Genomic DNA, 25,882 nt, shown 5'->3' with positions numbered 1-25,882 from the left:
TCATAGTGATTGGAAAATCTTTGATTCCTTTGGAGACAGCATTAAAAGTCAGCTCAGCTTATTGCCAATATGAAAAGAAAAAGGGACAAAAGAAAACATAGAGAGGAAAACCACAAGAAAAAAGGATAACATAAGAGGGAATAAAGGTTGAACAAAAAAGGAATGTCTATTCTATACAAATTTCTGTATCTGTACAATGTTTCTGTATTATCTTTTGTCTTCTCAATTCAGAGAGCCCCATGCCTTTTTTTGCCTAGGGCCCCAAATTTCCTAAATCCACCCCTGGCAACAATCATACAGCAGTCTGATGATAGTTCACTCACCTCGGAATGCTGGATACTTGAAGCTTCCCCCTATTCCTTTTTATCTTGAATTATCAGAATACCCATTGTCACTCATTGATTATTGACATTTCATTATTAGAAAGTCAGTTGATCTTTTGATGTAAAAAAAAAACAAAAACAGAAAAAGAAACCAGTGTGATGTAACAGGACAAGTCATTTCTGACCAATCCCAGTATACATGGAGTATTTAGACAGGAGCATCAAAAGCAATGTACATAATTTATAAGACTGGATGCTTCTTAAAAATCCTCCTCATTTCTACACAAGGATTTATTTAAACGCACCAGCACATATGGCAAGTAAGGAAGTAGCTGAGCATCTTAACTTTTGAACTGTATGTAATGCATATACATACAGTATTGATATATGCTGTATGTGTAAAAGTTCTTACTTTGTTATCCTCTCCTAGTCGACCTGTGGCAGACTTTCGAGGTGGACTCCCTAGAGCATCTGGAGGCCCTTGAAGACGTCACATCTCGGCTGGAAAGAAGAATTAACCTCTGCAAGGCGAACATTATGATGGTCACCTGTTTCGATGCGTCCAACAGGAGGTGGCGCAAGAAGCGACGGAGCAAAATGAGAAAGCAGAAAAACTTAAAACACTTCTGAAATGAGAAGCTTGCAGTTTGGTTCTGGCCTTTTTAAATAGTATTTACCTACTATAGAGCTACTGAGATTTTTGATGTCTAATGGTTTCAGATTAATAAACTGGAACTGAGCTTGACGCAGAGGGAAATTACTTTTCACAAGTCAGGCTGCTCCTTCAGATGATTACAGTACTTATCATGTAAATTAATCTACTATTAACTTTGGTCTTTAAATTATACATTTGAACTTTTGTTTTCCTGGATTTAAATTGTTTTCCAAAACAACTTCAGTTAAAAAACAAGAATCTTGTGGACATGTTCGACTTTATTGTAATTGCCTCTGATCCACACATGTTAAAGAGGTCATAGAATGATTCTATAGGGTATTTGGTGCTGGTCCTTAAGGTCTCTGAATAGGGTGTGTAACATTGGTTGGGCTTAAAATGGCATATTTGCTCTTCTATCAGCCCTAATGCAACATGTCTTTGTTCTTGTAGTATTTTGTAGAAACAGGTGTAGATAATGGAGATTTTGCAGGGACCTTTTTTTGTGCTGATTATTAAAACCATGCTCACAGCCAGAAACCGACAGCTCCATGGTGGCTCTTAGATTCTCCACAGGTTTCCTGAAAAACAGCACAAACATTTAAAATCTGCTACACTAACTGCTGTACAGGAAATCATAACCAAGAATAAGGGCGGGTTTTGATAATCTTAACATTTTATTTTATGCATTTGGTGAAAACCTTTATTGTGCACATGTACCTTCACATTTACAAACTTACTAACAAACAAACATCATGGACATCACAACGGGTAATTTTTGATTACAAATTTTTTTGTTGTTGTTTTTTTTATGGGGAAAACTGTGCCACCCTTGGTGCCATTTTGTATATAAACCATTTTTAGGTGCTGATTGTATATAAATGTGCTTCTTCCTATTTAAAGCTCATGTAAAGGAAAAGAAATTGTTTAACTAAAAAGATCCTAGGCTGTGGAAAAGTGACAAACCGAGTTTGTTAGAGTTGCTACCTACTGAAACGTAAATGTGAATTAAATCTCTACTACCTGCATCATGGATAAATGAATGGACTTTTGAATGCATCAGTAATTTATTTTGAAAGAATGTGGATTCTACTTTTAGCCCAACAGGATGTCACTTTGTGTAAAGGCTTGTGAGCCAATCCTAGAGGAGGCGCTGATGCTCTGGAATCAGACACTGTTGACCCAGATCGGTACATTTCAAATGTACAGAGCTGCAACAATGTGAATATTGTAAATCTATATTGTTGTTATTAAGAATGCACTCACAATTACAGCAAATTCTTCAATTAGGGAAAATAATATCATGACACTGTAGTAGTTCCTGCTTCTAGCATGCTTGTTCCTGTGCTGTGATTAGAAAAAAATATTTTTGTAATGCATGGATATTTTTGTAGTTTTTGTTCTGTGCAAAAGAAAAAATAAAATCTTTCCTCCTGAAATAGTTAGATGAGGTTCTGACAGAGTTGGTTTTCCGACTGTCGAAAGCGAAGAGGTAATGAGGGCAAGCAGAGTTCAGCCCTGAAGCAGCCCAATTATAAAGGCAGCAGAGGGAGAAAATAAAGCAAGAAAGTCACAAACACAAATATGTCTCCTCATTTAACCTTTTCTTTCTTCTCTTTCTGCTCCGATTGCTTATGTTTCCCTACATCTGCAATAAAATTGTTACAAAAATAAAGTAGACCAGAGCTATCTATGCTAGGAACTGTATACAGGAGATGTAGAAGCCTCCAGTTGCCCTAACATCACAGTTCTGACTATGTCCAGAAAGTTCGGAATCTGATTCAAGTATTTTTAGGTGAAAAACTAAAATTAATTCTGGTCATTCAGAGATTTTATTTTATTTTTTTGTTTTAGCGGCTCTCACTTTTAGTTAAAGTTGTAGGGAAGTCATATTTAAATGTCAAATCATTGTGGTTTAAACGTGTATATAAATGTACTCTTTGTCAGATGATAATGTCCCAAAATTTAGAAAATTTCTATTTAAAAAAAAAAAAACCTTTCTTAAAATCTTTGTTTTTTATTTCGTCATCTTAAGCAGGCCAGTTAGTTATACGTCAGCATGAACACCTAAATTCGGCCAATCATATATCAACGTTCATCTGTCAATCAAATTTTTTCAGTCATAGCATCTTGGTTTATATGTCACAGCTAATATATGTTGAAATAATAAATAAGAATCATTTACTTTCCCATGGAGTTCCGTCCCAGTGTTCATGGAGATGGACGTCTGTGTCTTCATAACAGAACTGGCAGCGTTGTGAGGCAAGGGCTCAAACATGTACGGCTGGAAGCCTTCTACACCAAACCAAGCTTCTGCCGCCCTGGCGTCCTCTTCCACAACATCTTGGTCCCAGCTTTCCTCCTCTAAATAAAAAATGGATGACGGAGGAGACTCATCCACGACCTCCGACACTAAACTCTCCCTCTCTTGCATGTTTCCGCTGTCCATAGCGTTCCTTGAAAGAAGAAAAAAAGTAATAAAACAGGCTAATCACGTACTATGACTTTATGAAGTTCTACAGCAGTTGCTTATGATGGTAATATACAGTGACTTTCCATTAAATTATAGGCACTGTTGTTTTATTTATTTTTTGTGTACTCTGTATTTACCGTGGAAAGACCACATAGGTGGCGGTACGAAACTGCACATGCTCACTGTCATGATAGGTTCACAGGTGTGACCCAATAATGCAGAACACCACTGAAGCGGAAACTGGAGTAAAAGGTTTAACAGAGTTTATTGTCACAAGCACAATGAGAATTACTGGTTCTGGTTCAGGCCTGGGGAACTGGTTCACTGGAGTCTGCGTGAGAGACAGTTCTGTTAGCGTTTGCGCAGAGGAGTTTGATTCTTGACAGTTTCTGACTTGTACCTTGAGGGTCCTTGGTAAAAACCTTGAGAGGGAAACTGTTGGGTCCGGAGATGGTTTGTTCAGCAGAGTCCGTAAGCTGCTTCAGCATCTTACTTCTTGAGAGTGAGCAGACCTTGGCTTTGAGTTTCCAGCTCTTGGTCCAGAGCTGCATGGAAGTCCAGAGAGAGGCTTCAGGTTTGGCTCAGAGGGCAGGCTCGGCAGGTTAAGCTCTTCCTGAGCTTCACAGGAGAAAAACAGGTTTCCTGGAAGACAGAGACAAAAGTTAGAATCCAGTCTGGATTCAAAAGTCTACAAAGGTTCTCAGAGATACTAGCCTTAGGTGCTAACCAACTGGATCAACACTGCGGCGTTGAGGCAAGGTCTGAAGACAGCTTAAGTACTGTGGATCCTCTAATGATGGAATGAGCTCCAGCTGTGCAGGAGGCTCGACTCAGGAGGATCCACGGCGGACTCTGCTGGAGGAAGGTGGTACTTCTCCAGCTCCCAACACTCACATTGAGTAAACAGGAACAACGGAGAAATGGAGCCAAGCAATGAAAGATGAAAAGTCCAAGATTAAGAGTAAAAAAGTGTGAAATATTGAATGCCAAAAGCGATAAGACACGAGTATCATTTAAAAATCAACATGAACTTTTAGTGTTCTCTAAAGTAGGAGGTAGACTCAGAAGCTCACAAGTAGAAGGATGTGTGACTAAGTACTGTGAATAAATGGCAACACGGAAAAAAACATGTTTATATTTGTTGCACTTTTTGCTGCTCCTGCTGCTTGCAGTGTGAACGTAGTATTAGAGGAAAGACTGGGATGTGAAATTGATCCTGTGTTACTAATGATTTTGTGAGGGCATGTTGTAAAGGTTCACTCAACACAGCTAACACCATAATTACGCTCTCAGCATTGCAAAAAGCTTAATAAACCTTGTGAATTAAACACACAAACATGGAATCTATTCCAGCCTGACTGACATAACAGACTCAGTGATTCAATATAGGGTGGATATTAATGCCACTATTTTAACTTTGATGACAGGCTGGCCTTTTAACTCCATGAAGTTCACCAGAGGATGTATCTTTTCCTAAATGTCGAGCAATTAAATTAGATTTTATTTCCATTTGTATATTACTGAGGCGTTTCTCACTTTTAACATGGTCTGTTGGTTTGGTGTTTTTAACTGCTCATGATAGGTATAGACTTCTGGATCTTATTAATGTATTTAAAAGTGACAAGAAGGACATCACTCATCTGCATAAGCAGGGATATTCTAAAAGTAAAACAGGGCCCATGTGTTTACAGTGAATTCCAGTTGCTTCCCCCTGAACAAAGATATTTTTTCCAAGGTGTAGAAGAAATATCTATATTTAAAAAAATCCCTTAATGATCTTAAATAACTTGATATTTCTTTCTGTGTGATATGGGTCGCACTAGTCTGCTTCTTATATTGTTTTCTTATTAAGCTGCTCAGCAATTGGCCCTCAGGGATAATAAAGATCACTGAATTTAAATAAAAATTGTCTGATTAACATACATGCATTCTGGTTATGCAATGAACATTGTTGACTGCGGGTCACATGTTCCTCTGCCCTGTTTCTGCTCTTTCTGTTTTCTCTTTTTCCCCCCATCTGTTGTTACATAACTGGACTCCACCAAAAGGCAGTGCTTCAAAGCTGCCAGCAGATGGCAGCATCTGGATGAGATAAATGAAACTAACTCTTGCAGGGATACATATATTTATTTATTTATATATGTTTGCGGTGAGGAGAAGCAGAAGAATAATCCCCGGATAGAAGTGTAAACAAGCAGGCTGTAAAGGCGCGGAACACAGACGGTGGAGAGAGGGAAGAAGGTGACTGAATCTGCGGGCTGAGGAGTGGGATCAGCGCGACACTGATCCAGGGCGTTGATGATCGGACATACGGTCAGCTGTGAGCGACACCATCCAGCAGTGAGTGCAGGGCTCTGAGAGACAACATCCAGCAGTGAGTGCAGGGCTCTGAGAGACATCATCCAGCAGTGAGTGCAGGGCTCTGAGAGACATCATCCAGCAGTGAGTGCAGGGCTCTGAGAGACAACATCCAGCAGTGAGTGCAGTGCTCTGAGAGACATCATCCAGCAGTGAGTGCAGGGCTCTGAGAGACATCATCCAGCAGTGAGTGCAGGACTCTGAGAGACAACATCCAGCAGTGAGTGCAGGGCTCTGAGAGACAACATCCAGCAGTGAGTGCAGTGCTCTGAGAGACATCATCCAGCAGTGAGTGCAGGGCTCTGAGAGACATCATCCAGCAGTGAGTGCAGGGCTCTGAGAGACAACATCCAGCAGTGAGTGCAGGGCTCTGAGAGACATCATCCAGCAGTGAGTGCAGGGCTCTGAGAGACATCATCCAGCAGTGAGTGCAGGGCTCTGAGAGACAACATCCAGCAGTGAGTGCAGGGCTCTGAGAGACAACATCCAGCAGTGAGTGCAGGACTCTGAGAGACAACATCCAGCAGTGAGTGCAGGACTCTGAGAGACATCATCCAGCAGTGAGTGCAGGGCTCTGAGAGACATCATCCAGCAGTGAGTGCAGGGCTCTGAGAGACATCATCCAGCAGTGAGTGCAGGGCTCTGAGAGACAACATCCAGCAGTGAGTGCAGGGCTCTGAGAGACAACATCCAGCAGTGAGTGCAGGACTCTGAGAGACAACATCCAGCAGTGAGTGCAGGGCTCTGAGAGACATCATCCAGCAGTGAGTGCAGGGCTCTGAGAGACAACATCCAGCAGTGAGTGCAGGGCTCTGAGAGACATCATCCAGCAGTGAGTGCAGGACTCTGAGAGACATCATCCAGCAGTGAGTGCAGGACTCTGAGAGACATCATCCAGCAGTGAGTGCAGGGCTCTGAGAGACATCATCCAGCAGTGAGTGCAGGGCTCTGAGAGACATCATCCAGCAGTGAGTGCAGGGCTCTGAGAGACAACATCCAGCAGTGAGTGCAGGGCTCTGAGAGACAACATCCAGCAGTGAGTGCAGGGCTCTGAGAGACAACATCCAGCAGTGAGTGCAGGGCTCTGAGAGACAACATCCAGCAGTGTGTGCAGGACTCTGAGAGACAACATCCAGCAGTGAGTGCAGGACTCTGAGAGACATCATCCAGCAGTGAGTGCAGGACTCTGAGAGACAACATCCAGCAGTGAGTGCAGGGCTCTGAGAGACAACATCCAGCAGTGAGTGCAGGACTCTGAGAGACAACATCCAGCAGTGAGTGCAGGGCTCTGAGAGACAACATCCAGCAGTGAGTGCAGGGCTCTGAGAGACATCATCCAGCAGTGAGTGCAGGACTCTGAGAGACATCATCCAGCAGTGAGTGCAGGGCTCTGAGAGACATCATCCAGCAGTGAGTGCAGGGCTCTGAGAGACAACATCCAGCAGTGAGTGCAGGACTCTGAGAGACAACATCCAGCAGTGAGTGCAGGGCTCTGAGAGACAACATCCAGCAGTGAGTGCAGGGCTCTGAGAGACATCATCCAGCAGTGAGTGCAGGACTCTGAGAGACATCATCCAGCAGTGAGTGCAGGGCTCTGAGAGACAACATCCAGCAGTGAGTGCAGGACTCTGAGAGACAACATCCAGCAGTGAGTGCAGGACTCTGAGAGACATCATCCAGCAGTGAGTGCAGGGCTCTGAGAGACATCATCCAGCAGTGAGTGCAGGGCTCTGAGAGACATCATCCAGCAGTGAGTGCAGGGCTCTGAGAGACAACATCCAGCAGTGAGTGCAGGGCTCTGAGAGACAACATCCAGCAGTGAGTGCAGGACTCTGAGAGACAACATCCAGGAGTGAGTGCAGGGCTCTGAGAGACATCATCCAGCAGTGAGTGCAGGGCTCTGAGAGACAACATCCAGCAGTGAGTGCAGGGCTCTGAGAGACATCATCCAGCAGTGAGTGCAGGACTCTGAGAGACATCATCCAGCAGTGAGTGCAGGGCTCTGAGAGACATCATCCAGCAGTGAGTGCAGGGCTCTGAGAGACATCATCCAGCAGTGAGTGCAGGGCTCTGAGAGAAAACATCCAGCAGTGAGTGCAGGGCTCTGAGAGACAACATCCAGCAGTGAGTGCAGGGCTCTGAGAGACAACATCCAGCAGTGAGTGCAGGGCTCTGAGAGACAACATCCAGCAGTGTGTGCAGGACTCTGAGAGACAACATCCAGCAGTGAGTGCAGGACTCTGAGAGACATCATCCAGCAGTGAGTGCAGGACTCTGAGAGACAACATCCAGCAGTGAGTGCAGGGCTCTGAGAGACAACATCCAGCAGTGAGTGCAGGACTCTGAGAGACAACATCCAGCAGTGAGTGCAGGGCTCTGAGAGACAACATCCAGCAGTGAGTGCAGGGCTCTGAGAGACATCATCCAGCAGTGAGTGCAGGACTCTGAGAGACATCATCCAGCAGTGAGTGCAGGGCTCTGAGAGACAACATCCAGCAGTGAGTGCAGGGCTCTGAGAGACAACATCCAGCAGTGAGTGCAGGACTCTGAGAGACAACATCCAGCAGTGAGTGCAGGGCTCTGAGAGACAACATCCAGCAGTGAGTGCAGGGCTCTGAGAGACATCATCCAGCAGTGAGTGCAGGACTCTGAGAGACATCATCCAGCAGTGAGTGCAGGGCTCTGAGAGACAACATCCAGCAGTGTGTGCAGGACTCTGAGAGACAACATCCAGCAGTGAGTGCAGGACTCTGAGAGACATCATCCAGCAGTGAGTGCAGGACTCTGAGAGACAACATCCAGCAGTGAGTGCAGGGCTCTGAGAGACAACATCCAGCAGTGAGTGCAGGGCTCTGAGAGACATCATCCAGCAGTGAGTGCAGGGCTCTGAGAGACAACATCCAGCAGTGAGTGCAGGACTCTGAGAGACATCATCCAGCAGTGAGTGCAGGACTCTGAGAGACATCATCCAGCAGTGAGTGCAGGGCTCTGAGAGACATCATCCAGCAGTGAGTGCAGGGCTCTGAGAGACATCATCCAGCAGTGAGTGCAGGGCTCTGAGAGACATCATCCAGCAGTGAGTGCAGGACTCTGAGAGACATCATCCAGCAGTGAGTGCAGGGCTCTGAGAGACATCATCCAGCAGTGAGTGCAGGGCTCTGAGAGACATCATCCAGCAGTGAGTGCAGGGCTCTGAGAGACAACATCCAGCAGTGAGTGCAGGGCTCTGAGAGACATCATCCAGCAGTGAGTGCAGGGCTCTGAGAGACAACATCCAGCAGTGAGTGCAGGGCTCTGAGAGACAACATCCAGCAGTGAGTGCAGGGCTCTGAGAGACAACATCCAGCAGTGTGTGCAGGACTCTGAGAGACAACATCCAGCAGTGAGTGCAGGACTCTGAGAGACATCATCCAGCAGTGAGTGCAGGACTCTGAGAGACAACATCCAGCAGTGAGTGCAGGGCTCTGAGAGACAACATCCAGCAGTGAGTGCAGGACTCTGAGAGACAACATCCAGCAGTGAGTGCAGGGCTCTGAGAGACAACATCCAGCAGTGAGTGCAGGGCTCTGAGAGACATCATCCAGCAGTGAGTGCAGGACTCTGAGAGACATCATCCAGCAGTGAGTGCAGGGCTCTGAGAGACAACATCCAGCAGTGAGTGCAGGACTCTGAGAGACAACATCCAGCAGTGAGTGCAGGACTCTGAGAGACATCATCCAGCAGTGAGTGCAGGGCTCTGAGAGACATCATCCAGCAGTGAGTGCAGGGCTCTGAGAGACAACATCCAGCAGTGAGTGCAGGACTCTGAGAGACAACATCCAGCAGTGAGTGCAGGGCTCTGAGAGACAACATCCAGCAGTGAGTGCAGGGCTCTGAGAGACATCATCCAGCAGTGAGTGCAGGACTCTGAGAGACATCATCCAGCAGTGAGTGCAGGGCTCTGAGAGACAACATCCAGCAGTGAGTGCAGGACTCTGAGAGACATCATCCAGCAGTGAGTGCAGGGCTCTGAGAGACAACATCCAGCAGTGAGTGCAGGACTCTGAGAGACAACATCCAGCAGTGAGTGCAGGGCTCTGAGAGACATCATCCAGCAGTGAGTGCAGGGCTCTGAGAGACAACATCCAGCAGTGAGTGCAGGGCTCTGAGAGACATCATCCAGCAGTGAGTGCAGGGCTCTGAGAGACAACATCCAGCAGTGAGTGCAGGGCTCTGAGAGACATCATCCAGCAGTGAGTGCAGGGCTCTGAGAGACATCATCCAGCAGTGATGATGTGAGCTTGTTTAAATGTTAGTGTCTCAAATGTATTTAAGTTTAGAGATTTGAAATAGCTGAAACTTATAATCTTCATATGTTTTACCAGGATTTTATTAGTTTACAAATTCATAATAAAATTTAAAGCTGTTTCCTGGACAATGCCTGTGTTTTTATATTGAGTCACTTTGGTTGAGCCTGAGGTGAAAGGAGACTCAATGTTTAAATGATAATCTGGGTTCTTCTGTAAACCTTCACTGAAAAAAATAATATAACCACTTTTGGCGTTTACTTAATCATATTTAGTAACTTTAACACAATTGTTTCATGTTAGCAGGGAAGGACATAAAAAAGATTGTGTTAAAGTGACTAAATATTATTCCAAAAGCAGCTGCATTATTTTTTTTTTAAGGTTCGTTTATGAGTCCCAAATATGCTTTTTGAGTAATTTTGCTTGGCAGCCACTCCTGGAAGGTTCCGTTCTGTTCTATGTGATCTCCATTGGTGGTTTGCTCTCACAGTGGTTCAATAAGCCCTCGTTTCAGACAATTTTCATAACTTAATTCCACATCTTTTCGAAAACTACCTGTTTATTATGAGTTATTTGACTACTTAACCAGGGGAGCAGCTGTATTTCCTTATAGGGCCTTGTTGGTTTGGATTTTTAAAAAAATATTTTTTTTGTGCAACTGCATTTTGTATGTACTCAGGTTACTCTTTTGGATAACTGAATTAGCTTGTATAGTGTAAAACAAAAAAGAATCCTTTTTGGGCACAAATATTCTTTAAGAGATTGTATCTGAATAAAACATTCCTGTTAAAGTAAAAGCAAAAATCTAAAAAAAAAGAAATAACCAGGACACATTTGGGTTGCTAAGAAGAGTAAATCATTGGAGCTTTTCCCTTTTCACAGAAAATGTCATTACATGTAGATTAGTAAATATGTTGTACATGTATCATACTGACAGTAATAAGAATAGGAAAACCAAGACAATAAACAGACGCAAGAGTAAACAAGCTTCCAATAAGTTATAAGAAGAGGTCATGATATCACTCTGAATTTTAAACAATGTGTAAGTCAAAGCTAGAACCAGCACTGAGGATTTTTCTAACCGTTTCTAAAAGAATCTCTAAGAGCAAACCTAGAAATGTCAGGTTGTGAGTCACACAGATTTCTTTCTTTAAGCCTCCCCTGCATCATTCTCAGCTCTTAAGCTGCAAATCGTGTGAGTCAGACCCTGCTGCTGGCGTTTGTACTTTATGTCGCATTCCATGTTGCAAAATCCATAACTTTCCCAAGACAGGCTAACGGGGCTGTGTGCAGCCAGAACGTCACATAGATCTCATTCCCTCTGACCTCAGGCAGAAAACTGAAGCTACATAAAGCAGAAAATGTTCAAATGTGAGGCATCAAGGCTTTTGTCATGTAGACTAAGATAAAGGGGATCTTCTGTTTTTTGTTAGTTTACACAGGTTGTTTATTTTAACATATGGACATCTGTGTGAGTGAACAGGTGGGCAGTGCCTTGAGAAAATAGTTCCTGAACTTTTTAAAAATTTTTCATCTCAAAACCACAAACCACAGAGTGTTTTATTGGTAACACTGTAAGTCTTTGTGATACTAGTGATAGGCCAAAGAATCCAAATTTGGTCTCATCGGCTTAAAGAACATACTTCATAAAGGTTCATTGTTGTACCTTATTGTGTTAGTTTGGATTTACCAGTGGCCTTATTCACGCCACGCCTCCATCAAGGTCATTCCAAAAAAAAAGAAAAAACTTTGAAGACGTTTCACTTCCCATGTCAGAAATAGCGCTGAGTTCGAGGTTTCATACAGTAGCCCAACAAAACCTTGTTTTTGTTTTGAAAACATGCAAATTGAAACAGACGAACTGGTCCACCCCTTTGGAATGGGGGTCGTTTGACTTCTTTTGTTAGGCTGCAGTGCCCCATACCTGTCTATGTCTCTGAAAGGGGTGTTATTGAAGAGAATTTTTGGCCTGGCTGAATAGGCGAGGTCTTCTGCTTTCCTGTACAAGGGGTGGGACTGCGATGATAGCGGAAAGGGACTAACTCAATTGCTGGATTGTAGGTTTTTGAAAGCTGAAATCTGAGTCCACCCCCTCTGTTTAAGGTTGTTTTTTTCTTTCTTAACATAGATGGCTTCCTTCATGCCCCTCTTAAACAACCTATTTTCTTTGTCCAAAATGTCAGCATTCTCATCCTCAAAAGAATGCCTTTTATCCATTAGATGTAGATGTACCGCAGAGTCTTGTCCATCAAGTCCATTAAGGTCAGATTTGTATTTTGCATGACCACAACTTGTTCTGTTGTAAGTTCTTCCACCTGATCTGCTAATTTCTGCATCTCCACAAGAGCCACCACAGCCCTTTATGTTGGTCTAATACATAAAATCTCCTAATAACACTGCATTTTTCTTGTGACTAAAGGAGAATAGTTACATTTTAATTTTGTATGACAGTATATAGTTTGTCAAATCTCTTCAGGCCTTGACAATTTTGGTTGTCTTAGATGAAATAAAAGGTTTTAAATAATCAATGGGATACACAGAGCTGTCTGTGCCATAATGTTTCCATTTCTAACTGTTCTACAGTACAGTGATCCATAAAGGGTTATTCAGCATGGGGCACTCTGCTGACTGGTGCTGCAGTCGGTATCCATGGTATAAACACACAGAAAATCCATTAAGTTGATGACATAACTGCCAGTTCACAAATGATTCGGCTCCTCCTTCAGAGGGCTTTATCGATGTGCTTTATTCTGTTTTTAAAATGTGTCTTTTTGTTTTGGCAGGTCGAATTGGTGGAAGGGATTTAAAAGACTCGTTATTGACTGAAATAGCCAAGAAAAGGAGGGACATCCAGCTGCGGTTTGCGAAATCCTCGTCCACAGCCCTGTTTTTATGAACATTTCAGTTTGCTTTGTTCTCCTGGCCACCCAGGAGAGCCGGTGCAGGATTAAATATCTACACTCCATCAACGGTGAGCACTGGAGCGCCCCTTAAATCTCTTCCCAGGGCATTACAGCGGAGTAAACTTTCCCAAGTAATTTCCTTATCTGCGCACTGAGGAAGCACTCCGATAAACTCAGCACAATTCATGTTTCTCCAAGGAGTCTGAACAGAAGAGAACGTGCCTGCACCACTTCAACGGTTTTCACAGCAACATCAGGAAACTTGGGAGGTGAAACTCTGGCTTTGGACATAGGATGGGGAACAAAAACACCATTCCACCCAGGAGTCCTGAAGGTGGGATTACTCAAAAAGAAGATGCATCGCTGATCAACAGTGCTACAGGTAAAATACGGCTTTTCTTTTATAAAGAAATGTTCTATAAAACATGCTAGGGGGCACCTATGTTGAGCACTTAGAATAAATATGTCAGAAAAGCTTAAGACTGTAATTTATTTTTAGAGCCTAAAATGCCAGAGTTCATCGTGGGACAAAGAAACCACAGCTTTATATTAGCCAGCAACAAGATACAGACATGTTGACCCTCAGCATCATGCTTCCTCCACCATGTGTGGAGAATATCTGACTTCTCCAGAAATTTTATTTGACTTGACTGACCTTCAACCATTTTCCAGAAGGGATTTGTCTTATATACGTGAATTTCAATATAGATGATTTTCTTGATTTAGCACCTGTGGTTTTTGTCTTAGTCGGCACATTTCTAGTACATGTAGATGTTAAAATCGCTGTCGCTGTAAACGGTGATTGCGATGTTTCTGCTTCCTCATTTTCCTAGACTTGATCATCAGTGAGGCTCAGGCTGCCCTTTATCACCCTAATCAATTCCCTTTCATCTTTAGTTGCACAGACGATTAAACCTTAGACACAGTCTGGTGTTTCAACAGGAAGATGGTCCCTCACAACAAAACATCTAAGCTGGATTTCAAAGGGGACATGACATACAGATTAAATGCAACCGCATGCTTTTGATCCAGTTACTTTATAATCTCAGCATTTCGAATAGACCTAATTTATGGAAAATTGACTCATTATGCAGACCAATAAGCTGCAAGACGTAATTAAAAATTACAGTTTTAGAAATTGATCTACAACACGTGTTTTTAAACAATTTGTTTTCATTATTAGTGCTTAAAATTTACCAAAATACTGTAAAATCACTTTACAGTACTTTGCCTTAAGCTGCTTTACATTGTGTCAATAGAAAATCCATGTTAGAAAAGTAATTAAATAATTTTCTTTACAACAATTGCTTTTTTGACTCTCCCTGTGTTTCAATTTCTTCTAAATATAAAAAAAATCACTTACTTTTACAGTCTAATGAGCTTTTATCTAATTGATTCATAATTCAATCTTTTATTATGGTATGAAATTATATGATCCGTTATTCATTCATCATTATTATTTTTCTTGTATTTTAAATTACCATTAACTTAATTTTTGCGTAATGTAAAGAAATACATTTAGTTGAAATTTTTTTCCGCTCAAATTATACTTACCTTACTACTAATTTTACTAACATTCCTTACTTTATTGCCGAGTGAAGCTAAAAACCTTCAAATGCAAAATCCGGACTTACTCTCCGAATCTTTGTCAGATGTTATCAATTCTTTAATTTCAGTTTTAAAATACTTACTTTGTATAACTTTACTCAGATTTAGATAATTTACTGAGTTTTTGAGCAACATTCTGTAAAATCTCACACTGCTTCTTTGCTCTTATATTGATTACCAGTATATTTGTTATTTAATTCACACTAAAAAAAGTCTCTGATAACAAGTTTATCTCTTAGTTCCACTTTACAACAGAATTGGAAACCTGAAGCACACTTCTTAGAAGAAACTAACTAGCTGAACAAATGAGCAGATGTTAGAAAACAGCTTTTAACAGCTCATTACACCTGAGTTGATTCTACAGTTAAATCACAGTTTGCTTTATCTCTATTATTGCTAGAGTGTTTCACAGCGAGTCAAATGGGGGGAATTAAGGTCATCAAGATGTCTCATGGACTTATTAGGGAGCATTAGCAGCTCCCTAACAAGTGGTAAATCTAGCGCTATCCCCTTTCAGGATATACTTTTATTCTGCAACCTGGGCCTTTTTTTTTGGTAAACTGTAAACTGTGGTCTCAGGAAATAGGGGGTCAAAGTTGACCAACTCCTGTTTGGTAAAACGAGGACATTTTTGGGGCTGGTGCACAGATAATGAACTTGTTGCAGAAAACAGAAAGGGGCAGAGACTGACCATATAGAAGACCCGTACTATATTTGAAATCTTTGCACTTTGGATCACCTGATCGTGCAGTTAAATTGATTAAAAGTTTTCTATCTAAGGAAAACCAGTTGATTGCATTGACTCATTGACTCAAAGGCAATCCCTCACACTAAGCATGCTTGTAGCGACAGTTGAAAGGAAAACCTCCCTTTTAACAGTCAGAAACCTCCAATAGAACCAGGCTCAGTGTGAACGGCCATCTGCCGAGGCCGACTGAGGTTCAAGGAGACAGAAGCAGAGACACAAAAAGCAACTGTAAAAGGCGGCCCCATCCAGGAAACACACAGCCAGGCAGACGAGCTCCGAGCCAGTTCCCATGTCAGAGGATGAAGAGAGCACATCCAGCCAGTCACAGTCAGAGAAACAGGACTACACTGGAAAACAGGCCAATTTCAAACAAAGGTGTTGATGGCAGCAGCACAGCTGATATTTTTCCACAGGATGGAGTCACAGCCAAACATCTCTTATAGCATTATTAAAAATCTTATGGGTTACAGTTGTTAAAACATAATAATATTAGTAATAATAAACTTATCCCTGGTATTTCATGTTTTTAAAAGATTATGTATTTTTAAATAAAATGATATTATCACAGACACAACAGGCCTGCATATAAAAACAACTAAAAACTAACGAATAACTCAGAAAAAAGTGCAGATGAGACAAAGCTTTCTTCAGTCAAAATAGAAGACAGAATAAAATAATGTTGAGATAAAATAAATTAAGGAATGCCCTTTGGAGATATGTCATTTAGCCCTAAAAAGGGTTGCAATCCCCTGCCCCTCAAAAAAAAAAAAAACCCAACAATGTTAAAGTAGTGCTATTCTTACTTATGTCAAATTTTGGGTGACGTCTGCAAACGCCTGATGTTTAATAAAGTTCAGAAAGGATCACTTTAAGGCATACGAGCCTGCCATATAGACACAGGTGTTTTTATAACACATTGTACTGACATGATTAGCCACAGGAGATGATAGAAGGATTGTATGTCTTGGATTTGCACTGAATTGTGTGGAGTCACAGGGGAGCGCCCCACCCTGCCTACATGAACAATCAGTGTTCTTCTACTGCCAACAAAATCATCCATTTGATCCACGACTTCAATGATCGCAGCAGATGTTGAATTATTTCCCTATTGGTTGTTTTCTTTAGGTGATTGTTTTTTTACTGACACAAATATTGAAAGAACAATCAGATTTTACCAACAAAATGAAAAGCAGGCTACTGGCATTCAGATTAAAATTCCAGGTTTTTATTTTTTATTTCAATGTCTCTTCAGATGAAGCTCAGAGAACCAGTCCAGAGCTGCTGGCGGCCCTGCAGTCCCTGGGAGAAAACGAGGACTACACTCTGCTGCCTCACTCCCTGCACCAGGTGTGTGTTTGTGTGGTTGAATATACGAGAAAAACAGGGAGCAACATATTCTTCCAAATCCACGGGGAATACAATGTGTCTTTATTTAGCCTGACAGAACAGCTTTGTGTGTCTTTGTGTGTGTTAGTGTGTCCGTCAGTGGATACGCCTGTGCTCCTGTAATTGAGGGATGTTCGTCTCTGTTAGCCATGCATAGAAAATTTGTATTTTCCATGTTTATTCAACGGGTCTCAGGGTTGGTTTGCATTCAATATGCTTATTAAACATAAAAGAAACATTTATAATCTGTGTCTAAAAATATCTTTCTCCAAATGAAATTAGAAAAGAGAGAAGTAGCTTTTTGTGGTGCATTGAAGGGTATTTTTATATGTTCAGTTTGCTTTTCTTTTCTCTTTAACACTTAGATATTTAGATAATTGAACATAGTTTGAAACAAGCTATCCAAATAGGCCTGACCCAGAAAAATAAAGAACCCCTTATGTTATATGTTTTTGGAAAAATGTAAAGTATTCAGGGGTCCAGGTTTGTTTTACTTGATGTCCAAAATCATCCTAAAACTTGCCCAGCTCTACAGAAATTTAGCCCAAATCTCACCTCCTCTTGTCTCCTCCATTAAAAGCTTCAAACTCTGAAGCATTCTTTTAAAACATGAAGTTGTGCTTGTTACAATAAGCCTGGGATCATGGTTTGGGACAGTGGCAAACAAATAATTTAGCTCATGGTTGACCTCCATTCCTTTTTTATATATTTCTTATTTTTTCACTTCTTCAAAATGCTGTCGCTCAGTTTGAAGTCAAAGTCCAACAGTAAAAGTATGCTGGCTGAGGCAATGTAAACCCCATGCAAATAAATTATTCCCTAGAAAATTTAAAGTCCTGCAAACACATAAATGAGAATAGCGAACTTAAAAGTAAGACTTACGAAAGAAAAGAAACAACATGTAAAGAGAAAAATTGCTTCAAAATGCTATAATAAGCAGCAAAGTGAAAACACCCTGCAAAAGCATAAAAGATTTTAACACACAAAACATTTGCAAAAGAAGAAATGCTGCAAGCAGCATAAATAACTGCAGCTGAAGGAAAGCTGGAAACTAGCTCTTCATAATGGTTGGGGTCCAGACCACAAGGGGGAGACGATCATTTCTGAACACGCAGTGGTTTTTCTCATTTGCACCAGTTTTCTTTTGACGTGTTTCGTGTCTTAGCTTTATGTATTTGCAGTGGGTATTTGTGTTGTCCCTCCTCTTTGCAGCCCTCTATTTTTTGTGAATGTCGTTTTTCTCCTTTACATTTTTTTTGCACGTTTCTTTGTGCATTTGTTAAAGTTTTTTGATTGCAAATGTTATTTTTGTTTTTATTTGTTGATCTTCTTCAATTTGTTTTGAAATCTATACCTCTACCATTTTACTTCAGCCACCAATCTTATTGCAGCTTGGTTGAACTCATCCCCTCATTGGATTGTAGACACTTAATTAACCAAAGCACATCATGAATTGATAATATCAGCTTTGACACAATCTTCACACCACAAAAATAAATAAATAAATGATTGCATGCACATATTCACTTTTTGATTAAGTTTTCACAAAATTCTGTAAAAAGCAGCCCAAAGTTTAACAACCATCCCAAAGCTACTGTTTTAACTCTATCACAGCTTGTTCAAAAGAGGCCTGAATGGCCAGAAACCGGACCAATCTGGAAGTACTGACCACTTTCTTAAGTTCTTTGAATTTTTCTTGTCTTGGAACTTGATGCAGGCTTAACTGCCTTAAAAGCAGCACATGATGTGACTCCAGCAAACCACAGTGCATAAACATCCATAACGAGAGAAAACATAGCCAGACTAGAGTGGCGTAAAAAAAAAACTTAAAAAGGATCCATTTTAAGCAGTACAGACATCAATTGCTCCAGATAAGGTCAGAGTTCAGAATGTTAACGATAAAGAACCTGGCCATCAAATGCCATTAATCTAACACTAAACCAACTGCTGATCAAAAAGCCTGTTTAGTGAGACGTTATATATTATATATAAACCTTCTAAATAGTGCTTTGCAACATATTTCTATTAAATTTTCAATTTCTTTCCACAATTTTTGAGCAGCAACTAAAAAGCCCTGTCTCCTCTGAGCTACTGTTTGGACCTCCGTACCTCCAGGAGCAGCAGGTCAGTTCAGAGAGGTAGGCGGAGGCCTAGCCATTTAAAGCCTTAAAAACAAATAAAAGAATCTTAGAATGATCTCTTAAATGAACAGGCAACCAGGAAGTGCTCCCTTTAGATACTCCAGTCAAAAGGGATGTGGCTGCATTTTGAACCAACTGGAGATGTGTGAGGGACGACTGGCTCACTGCAAAATAAAGTGCATTAGTGAATCATGGTTAAGGACTGGTTTGCTGTTTTAGGACTCGGACAGTGTGCTGCAACTGATGGAACCATGAGTTCTACTCTCAGTTTCAGTAAAACCTAAACCAGACTTTACTTTTTGCCCTTAAACTCAGGATCACTTTGTTAAGGAAAACAGGAAAGAGTGTGGGTGGGGAGACTGTATTCGTCCGATATAAGATTACATGTTGCCTTTTGATCTGATATTTTTTGTTCGCAGTGCTTTTTGTATATCCTGCTTTTGCAGTATGTTTACACCTCTCAGCCACCATAGTTTTAGGACTTCTCTCAATTGTTTGTGCTGGAAAACCCTCCAGCATGGCTGAATAGAAACTAAGAATGTTACATTCCACAGCCATGTAAACGTATTTATTGACGGTTATTCCACCCAAGGATGACACAGGCAGCTATTAGGGTTGGAGGACAGTTAGCATTTGACAAAAAAGCAGAGTTGGATTGAAAACAATTCAGAAGTGTTTTTTGTGTATATTCAGGTTGTAGCTGATCGTAAAATTTATTTTTTGATCTGAAAAATTAAAGTGTGCATAAACAAGCAGTACATGGGTTATCTGGAAAAGACAGCAGGGATTGATGTTTAAACTAAAATTCCTCTTTTTTTTGCACCTCTTTCAGCAGCCAGCCTTCTCTCCCCAGCTAACAAATTGCAGGTTTAAACAGCCACTCCAATTAAAATAGTTTCTAAAATTAGACACAAGTCTATTTCTACTGTTTATTGAGAAGAATCACAGTGAACAAGCAGCAGTTTCATGGTACCAGTACAAAACAGTCTAGACCGCAGTTTCCTCCCCACACTCACAACATGAGTAATTTGTCACCATTGTTGACGAGTTTGCAGTTTACTTTGTGTTGCTGCCAGCTGCAGCAGTCAGAGCACAGAAAAGGAGCTGTTTTCCTGTAGTTAATGAGAAATAGTGAGTCACAGGTCACTTAACAAAAACTATACTTTGAAGCATGCAACACTGTCCCCTGTGCTTTTCCCATGTAGATTATTTCATGTTTTGACTTAATATGTTTAAAAATAGAAACCCCAAATAAGGCTTTTTGAATGAAGACTAGAGAATCTTTTATATGTCTCTATATGCTGTACATGTGGGCTGCACACCAAGAGTAAGAAGACAATGGAAATATTAAAACAGCTTAATAACGTTATTTTTTATTATTTTATAATTAGTTTTCCACATTACAACCACTATGTCACAGACCAGCACAAAATAGTCCTTCATGGTAATGTGGATGGAAAAAAAGCACATAGGAAAGTTATAGGAGGCAACTATACTGTATGATGTGCACTGTGTTAAATTCAGTTAGCAGTGTTTCAAGAAGCATGTTTCTTTTAGGCTATGTTTGTGTCTACTCTGCACTGTCCAAATAATCCATGAACCTGCCAGAACACTGAGATCCTCCTATCAGCTGCTTCTGGCCACGCCTTAAATCAGACTCGTGCCTTTTTGGCAACCGCACCAAGGCTCTGGAACAAACTGCCCTGACACATTCGATCTGCAAGAACTTTTGAGGTTTTTAAATCCTCCCTAAAAACACACTTCTTCTCCCTGGCTTTTAAGTGGATACATGGCAAAAAAATATTTATTTACATTTTTTATTTAAATTTTAACTTATTTTATTCTATTTTATTGCATTGTATTTATGTAACTTTTAATTTTTTACCTTATTTCCTGCGATTGTGATATCTGTACAGCCTGATATCACAGTTTTGGTCAACCCCAGTTTTTTTAAATGTGCTTTATAAATAAAGTTTGAGTTGAGATTCACAGAATCTGTTCAGAATTGTATCTGCAGTTTCTCAGTTAGATTTCCTCTGAACTTTGACCAGCTTTGAATGCTTTCATTGAAAATCTGGACATATTCGTACTGGCCTGATGAGAGGTGAACCTCTGTCTTTTTGCTCTCTCAGAGAAAAACTTTCCAATTGTAGTTGTAAAATGTTATTTTCCCAATTATGCTCAGTGTCACTTAAAGAAGCACATCCCCAAAGCATAATACTGTCAGCACAGTATTATGCTTATTATGTATTATGTTTCAGCGCCATGATGGAGGTTTAGGGTGGTGCACATAGTTAGTTTTCTCATATAGCCAAATCCATGAAGCAAACTGTTTCCCTTATATAGTGTGGAGCAAACTACAACCTGTTTCCCACCTGAGCGCTAGATATCTGCAGCTCCTCCAGGGATAATGAGGGTCTCTTGTTTTTTTTTTTTTTGTTTTTTTTTACCTGATTGACTCTCTCCTTGCACAGCCTGTCAGTTTAGTTAAACTGCTAGGTTTTAGTAAGTTTGCAGTTTAGCCAAACTGGCTCCAGTTGCTTTGTTGTTTTATTACAAATTGTCTAAATCTAAATTAGTTTGACTGGTTTTGATGATTACGGTATTATATAACAACATGGAAAATGTTTTAGGGATGTGAACAAAGCGTTGTGGCTAATGAAGAATGGACTTTGGGTTTGTGTGTTCGCAACTCCTCCTTGTTGGTTTCACACCACTGTCAGAGTGTTAGAATGATTTATGGGGGGGTGGGGTTTCTTTATATCTGAGAAGAAAACCTCTCACACATTCTGCCTGAAAGTCAGCCAATGACGCACCCATGAAAATTTAAAATCCTGTAAAATCTATTGTCTGTTTTTCTCCTAATATGTTTCATATGCAATCATCTGTTTAATAACATAGAACATCAGATCAGGCAGGAATAAAAGACACCTTAATTCGGACCATAAGCACATTCATGTGACTCGTGTCTCACAGGGTGTCTGCATGCTCCGCTGTGCAGCTATGTGATCTGCATCTTTGAAAGGATTAGGTCAAAAACAGTCCGAGTTTCACAGGAAAAATGGTTCCAAAGAGTGTTCAATGATTTCCACTGTAATGTTAAAGAAACATGCTCTCACCTGACATTTTTTCTATCTCCATGGAATAACTTTAGGTAATAATCTATATAACTTTAATCATGTCTTTCTCTTTTTCCCCCTTAAGATTGCAGAGACGTACTCCCTGAAGCAGGACTGTATCCTTTAAACTGCATATGTCTGCATAATGAAGTGAGACAATGCCACTCATCTCTGTCTTACTTTCAACTGAATCGTGACATCAGCCAATGAGAAAGTGTGATATGAACCCTGGAATGAAAGGTTTCAGTCTCATTAGGCAGAGCAGGGATTTACTCTGTGGAAGGGTCACTGAGTGCAGCAGCCTGGAGATTCAGATGACTTTGTTTTTTATGCTCTCAGCGTCCATCCACAGGTAAAAAAAAGAGGAAATTCATAAATAGTGGATATCAGAGACTTTATCGGCCAAAAGGCCTCTGTCATTGTTGATCTCTCTTTCAAACATATCTTTGTCCGTCCTTTTTCATCCATTCATTGGCCTTACAGATGCTGGGTGTTTCCCATACTTTGGCTCAAAGCCTCGAGGCTTGCAGTTATAGTTTTCCCTGGTGATGTTTGTGCTGTTGCCCTGGAAACAGTCTGTTTTTTCTGCAACAGGGTGTCGTGTTTATGTGTTTAAGTGATAGAAGAGTAAAAGAAGCTTAGAGAATTGGTAATGTATAGGGGAAGATGATGCATGATTCAGAGAGAAAAACATGTCAAAATGGAAGACGCAGGGAGAACTTTTAGAGAACCACAATAAGATTTACAGACTAAACGTGTTTTAGTAAAATGAAAACGGTTTACTTATATATAAAACATGACCTTTAAGCGAGCATTTGTTATTTAGTCTATGTCTCTTTTTTAATAAAATCTAAATTAAAATTGAATCTGTTTTTTGTCAGGTAGCAGGTGAAAAAATACATGTGTTTGTGCCATGTTGTTCCAACCTAGCTACAGTATGTGGCCTTTCAGTCTCAATAGATGATGACCCCTCCCTGAGTCATCTGATCTCCAATCAGAGGAGATGTGGAGCAGCTGGGGTTGAAGAAAAGGCAGGGAAACTAAAGCTGTGTCTGAATTTATTTTATTATTTGTTGCTGCTACAAAAATATCCCATGATGCTTTGCGAGGAGAGCTCTCACAATGCATTCAGGGATATATCTGCTTGTCTAGTGACCATGGATTATCACTACTTTTCAAGGTGCATTGTGGGAAACATTTAGTCCATTACTTTGTCATCCTGTAGACCAGGGGTCAGCAACTCAAACTGTTCAAAGAGCCATATTGGACAAAAAAAAAACAAATCTGTCTGGTGCCATAAAAATATAAAAGTCTTATATAAGCCTTGTATGGCAACACAAGCTCTAAGCGTATTAGCACGGTATAAAAAAGGACTACATGGGCTTAAATATATAATAAGCTTTCATAATTAAATGTTTATCCTGGAGCAAATGTCAAATGTGACTACTCTGCTGTATGAAATTTGGTGTTTTAAGGTTAAATTCCAAAGTAGCTCAAGGTAAGGGAGCAGCAGTGAACGCTCTCAACGCATGAAGTTCACAGCGTGGTGTGTATAAATTAGGTTTTGTTGCATTGATGAAATTATAGAACCATTAAAAAAATCTGTAGGGGAAAAATGAAAGAATGTTCATATACCTGCACAAAAGCGCTACCTGTTTGATCAATGAATGGTTTTCCTTGCTTGAACAAAACTATCTGCAGTAGAGGAGTTTGAAGATGCAATCCACTTCTTTAAATCTATCTCTGCACTACTGTGATTTATCCAGAAGTTTTGAAATTACATTTTCTCTCACTCCCCACTTGGTAGTCAGCTGCATATTTAGCATGCCCTCCAGGTTTTTATTTTTCATTTTATTTTTTCCAAATTACTCTTTTTATTTCTGACAACTTCCCTTTACAAAGCAAAAACGCTGGCATTCCTTCCACATTGGTAATGAAAGCAAATGATTTGCTCCATTCTCTGTTCTCATCAGCTATCTTCCTTTTTTTCCCCTTTGGGATCCATGACCGAGACACAACAATCACTCTTTTTGCCTGGTACCTCACTGAAACATGTGTTGCAGGCTATAACGCAAATCTTCGATCACAGAAATGTTTACATTTATTGTTTAATTTATTTATTATACAATTCTTTACAGCATTATAAACATAACACACCATATTATAACAAATAAACAAAAAAATACATATTTTTTCCATTTTCATGGATTTTTGAAAAAGCTCCAGGGAGCCACAAGGGGGGCATTAAAGAGCCGCAATGCGGCGGCTCTATAGCCACGGGTTGCCGACCCCTACTCTGGACGTTCAGACACTTATCTAAAATGCTGTAACCACTATATAGTGCCCTATATAGGGATTAGGGCGGACACTCAGTCACAGCCTATGGAGCACTATTGGATGGATGCTTCTTCTGCAGCTGTAAAATTCAGATGGTGCAGTGGGTTGCTGTAAAAATTCCCATAAAAGTGTAGACATATTTTCATAGGGCACTTTGGGATCCTTGTAACTCATTAATTTGCAACCACTGCCCACCTGTCTCCCCCTTTAAAGCCAACGTGAATCTCTGCTGTGATGGCTGCGTATGGCAGGATAAAACATCACTAGGCAAAGCTTAAATCACTTCAGACTAGATTTATAGACACTGATCTACAACAGCCTCCACAGTCACCAGAGATCCAGACACAGGAACACCTTCTGGATGTAGGGAATAGGATTTTCAGTATGGATGAACTGCTGACAAATCAGCAGCAGATATGTGACATTATTGCATTAAAATGGACCAAAACTCTAAGAAATATCTCTGAAAACATTGTTAAATGCATGATATAAATGATTAGAGGCGTTTTGAAGGCAGAATGATGACCAACCTATTGCTGAGGAGGTGATTGTCAAATTTATTTAACTTTACTTGAATTTGCTTTTTTTTTTATAGCCCTGGAGAAAAATTTTTACTAAAACAAAAGATGCAGTGTGGCTGACGCCATTGTCTCCTCCAAAATAATGCTTTTTCTTTAACTGGCTTTACTATCAGACCGTTGGGCAATTCAGTTTCTACAGCTGGAGAAGCTCTACCATGAGCGATTGCTCTCCAATCTCGCCGCCCTGCAGGAGAAATGGGGTACTGATTGCAAATGCTGTTTTCCAAATTGTAGTTTGTGTTTAAAAACTCTCACACTTAATACAGGAAATAGAAAAAAACAACCTAAAAATGACATAAAGGGAAGTGATGACCCGCCTTTTATTTGGATCCATGTTTTTCAGAGATCGAGTTTAATGAGAAACGGGACTCTGAGAGTTGGATCCCTCCTGATGCAGACAGTATCAGTCGGAAACAAATTGAGAAGCTGAGCCACATCTGCAGGACGCACCACAGGTAAACATGAGAAAGGAAGCCGTCTCCTCTGCTCTTGTAACTGAAAACAGAAATAGTACCTCTTAGACATTCCTCAGATACCATCAACATTCATCCCGTTATCCTAATTACTGTCAGACAGGAAACTTTTAGAATCATTACTTCTTTTATATAATCACCTGGTATCTCTCTTCCTGATGTGCCCACATCAGACATTTATAGAGCAAGACAAGTTACTTATATGGTTATGAATAGACATACCCATGGCAAGATAGCACTGAATCTGTTATGTCTGTAATATAATGAGGTCCAGGCTTCAGTCATCCTGTTCATGCCTGTATAATTCAAAGGTGGTCAGGCTGCAAAGAAACAGAAAAATGTTTCAAAGAATCAGTTTAAATGAAGCTTGTAAAAAGTTTAAGATTTTCTACTAACAAATAAAGTCAAGACTCAATAAAAATGGAAAATAGCTTTTATTTAGATGTTCGTAATAACTGAATTCTTGTATTGTACAGCAATATTTTCTTACGGTG

At 40.6% G+C, this 25,882-nt stretch overlaps 2 protein-coding genes across 5 annotated transcripts in view; both read left to right on the top strand.

The window, feature by feature from the left end:
• Positions 1–2,558, top strand: part of kif26bb (kinesin family member 26Bb) — a 41,135-nt gene extending 38,577 nt beyond the window's left edge. Inside the window, 1 exon segment of the mRNA XM_038308564.1 lies at positions 754–2,558. Within this exon segment, the coding sequence (XP_038164492.1) occupies positions 754–953 (200 nt within the window). The 3' untranslated portion in view covers positions 954–2,558.
• A 3,011-nt stretch (positions 2,559–5,569) lies between these two features.
• cnstb (consortin, connexin sorting protein b) lies at positions 5,570–25,390 on the top strand. 4 transcript variants are annotated; one of them, XM_038308543.1, is made up of 6 exons: positions 5,570–5,788; positions 12,876–13,377; positions 16,604–16,698; positions 22,083–22,113; positions 25,029–25,115; positions 25,259–25,390. In XM_038308543.1, the coding sequence occupies exons 2-6, from the start codon at positions 13,290–13,292 to the stop codon at positions 25,372–25,374; spliced, it is 417 nt and encodes a 138-aa protein (XP_038164471.1). In that variant the 5' UTR covers positions 5,570–5,788; positions 12,876–13,289; the 3' UTR covers positions 25,375–25,390. The 4 variants fall into 4 exon arrangements, with proteins under 4 accessions (XP_038164471.1, XP_038164472.1, XP_038164474.1 ...); XM_038308544.1 differs by lacking the exon at positions 5,570–5,788 and adding an exon at positions 9,680–9,800; XM_038308546.1 differs by lacking the exon at positions 5,570–5,788 and adding an exon at positions 9,711–9,732.
• The last annotated feature ends 492 nt before the right edge of the window (positions 25,391–25,882 follow it).

Source organism: Cyprinodon tularosa, unplaced genomic scaffold (genome assembly GCF_016077235.1).
Source record: "Cyprinodon tularosa strain WSP-4 unplaced genomic scaffold, ASM1607723v1 ctg64, whole genome shotgun sequence".
Lineage (NCBI taxonomy): Eukaryota > Metazoa > Chordata > Actinopteri > Cyprinodontiformes > Cyprinodontidae > Cyprinodon > Cyprinodon tularosa.
This window is presented reverse-complemented; position numbering and strand designations above follow the sequence as displayed.

What these genes read in the sequence shown, in the direction of transcription:
- cnstb (XM_038308543.1), top strand. Translation starts at nt 13,290, where the DNA reads ATGGGGAACAAAAACACCATTCCACCCAGGAGTCCTGAAGGTGGGATT. An exon ending in GCTGATCAACAGTGCTACAG is followed by an intron (nt 13,378 to 16,603) that starts GTAAAATACGGC and finishes ATGTCTCTTCAG; the next exon opens with ATGAAGCTCAGAGAACCAGT. An exon ending in TGCCTCACTCCCTGCACCAG is followed by an intron (nt 16,699 to 22,082) that starts GTGTGTGTTTGT and finishes TTCCCCCTTAAG; the next exon opens with ATTGCAGAGACGTACTCCCT.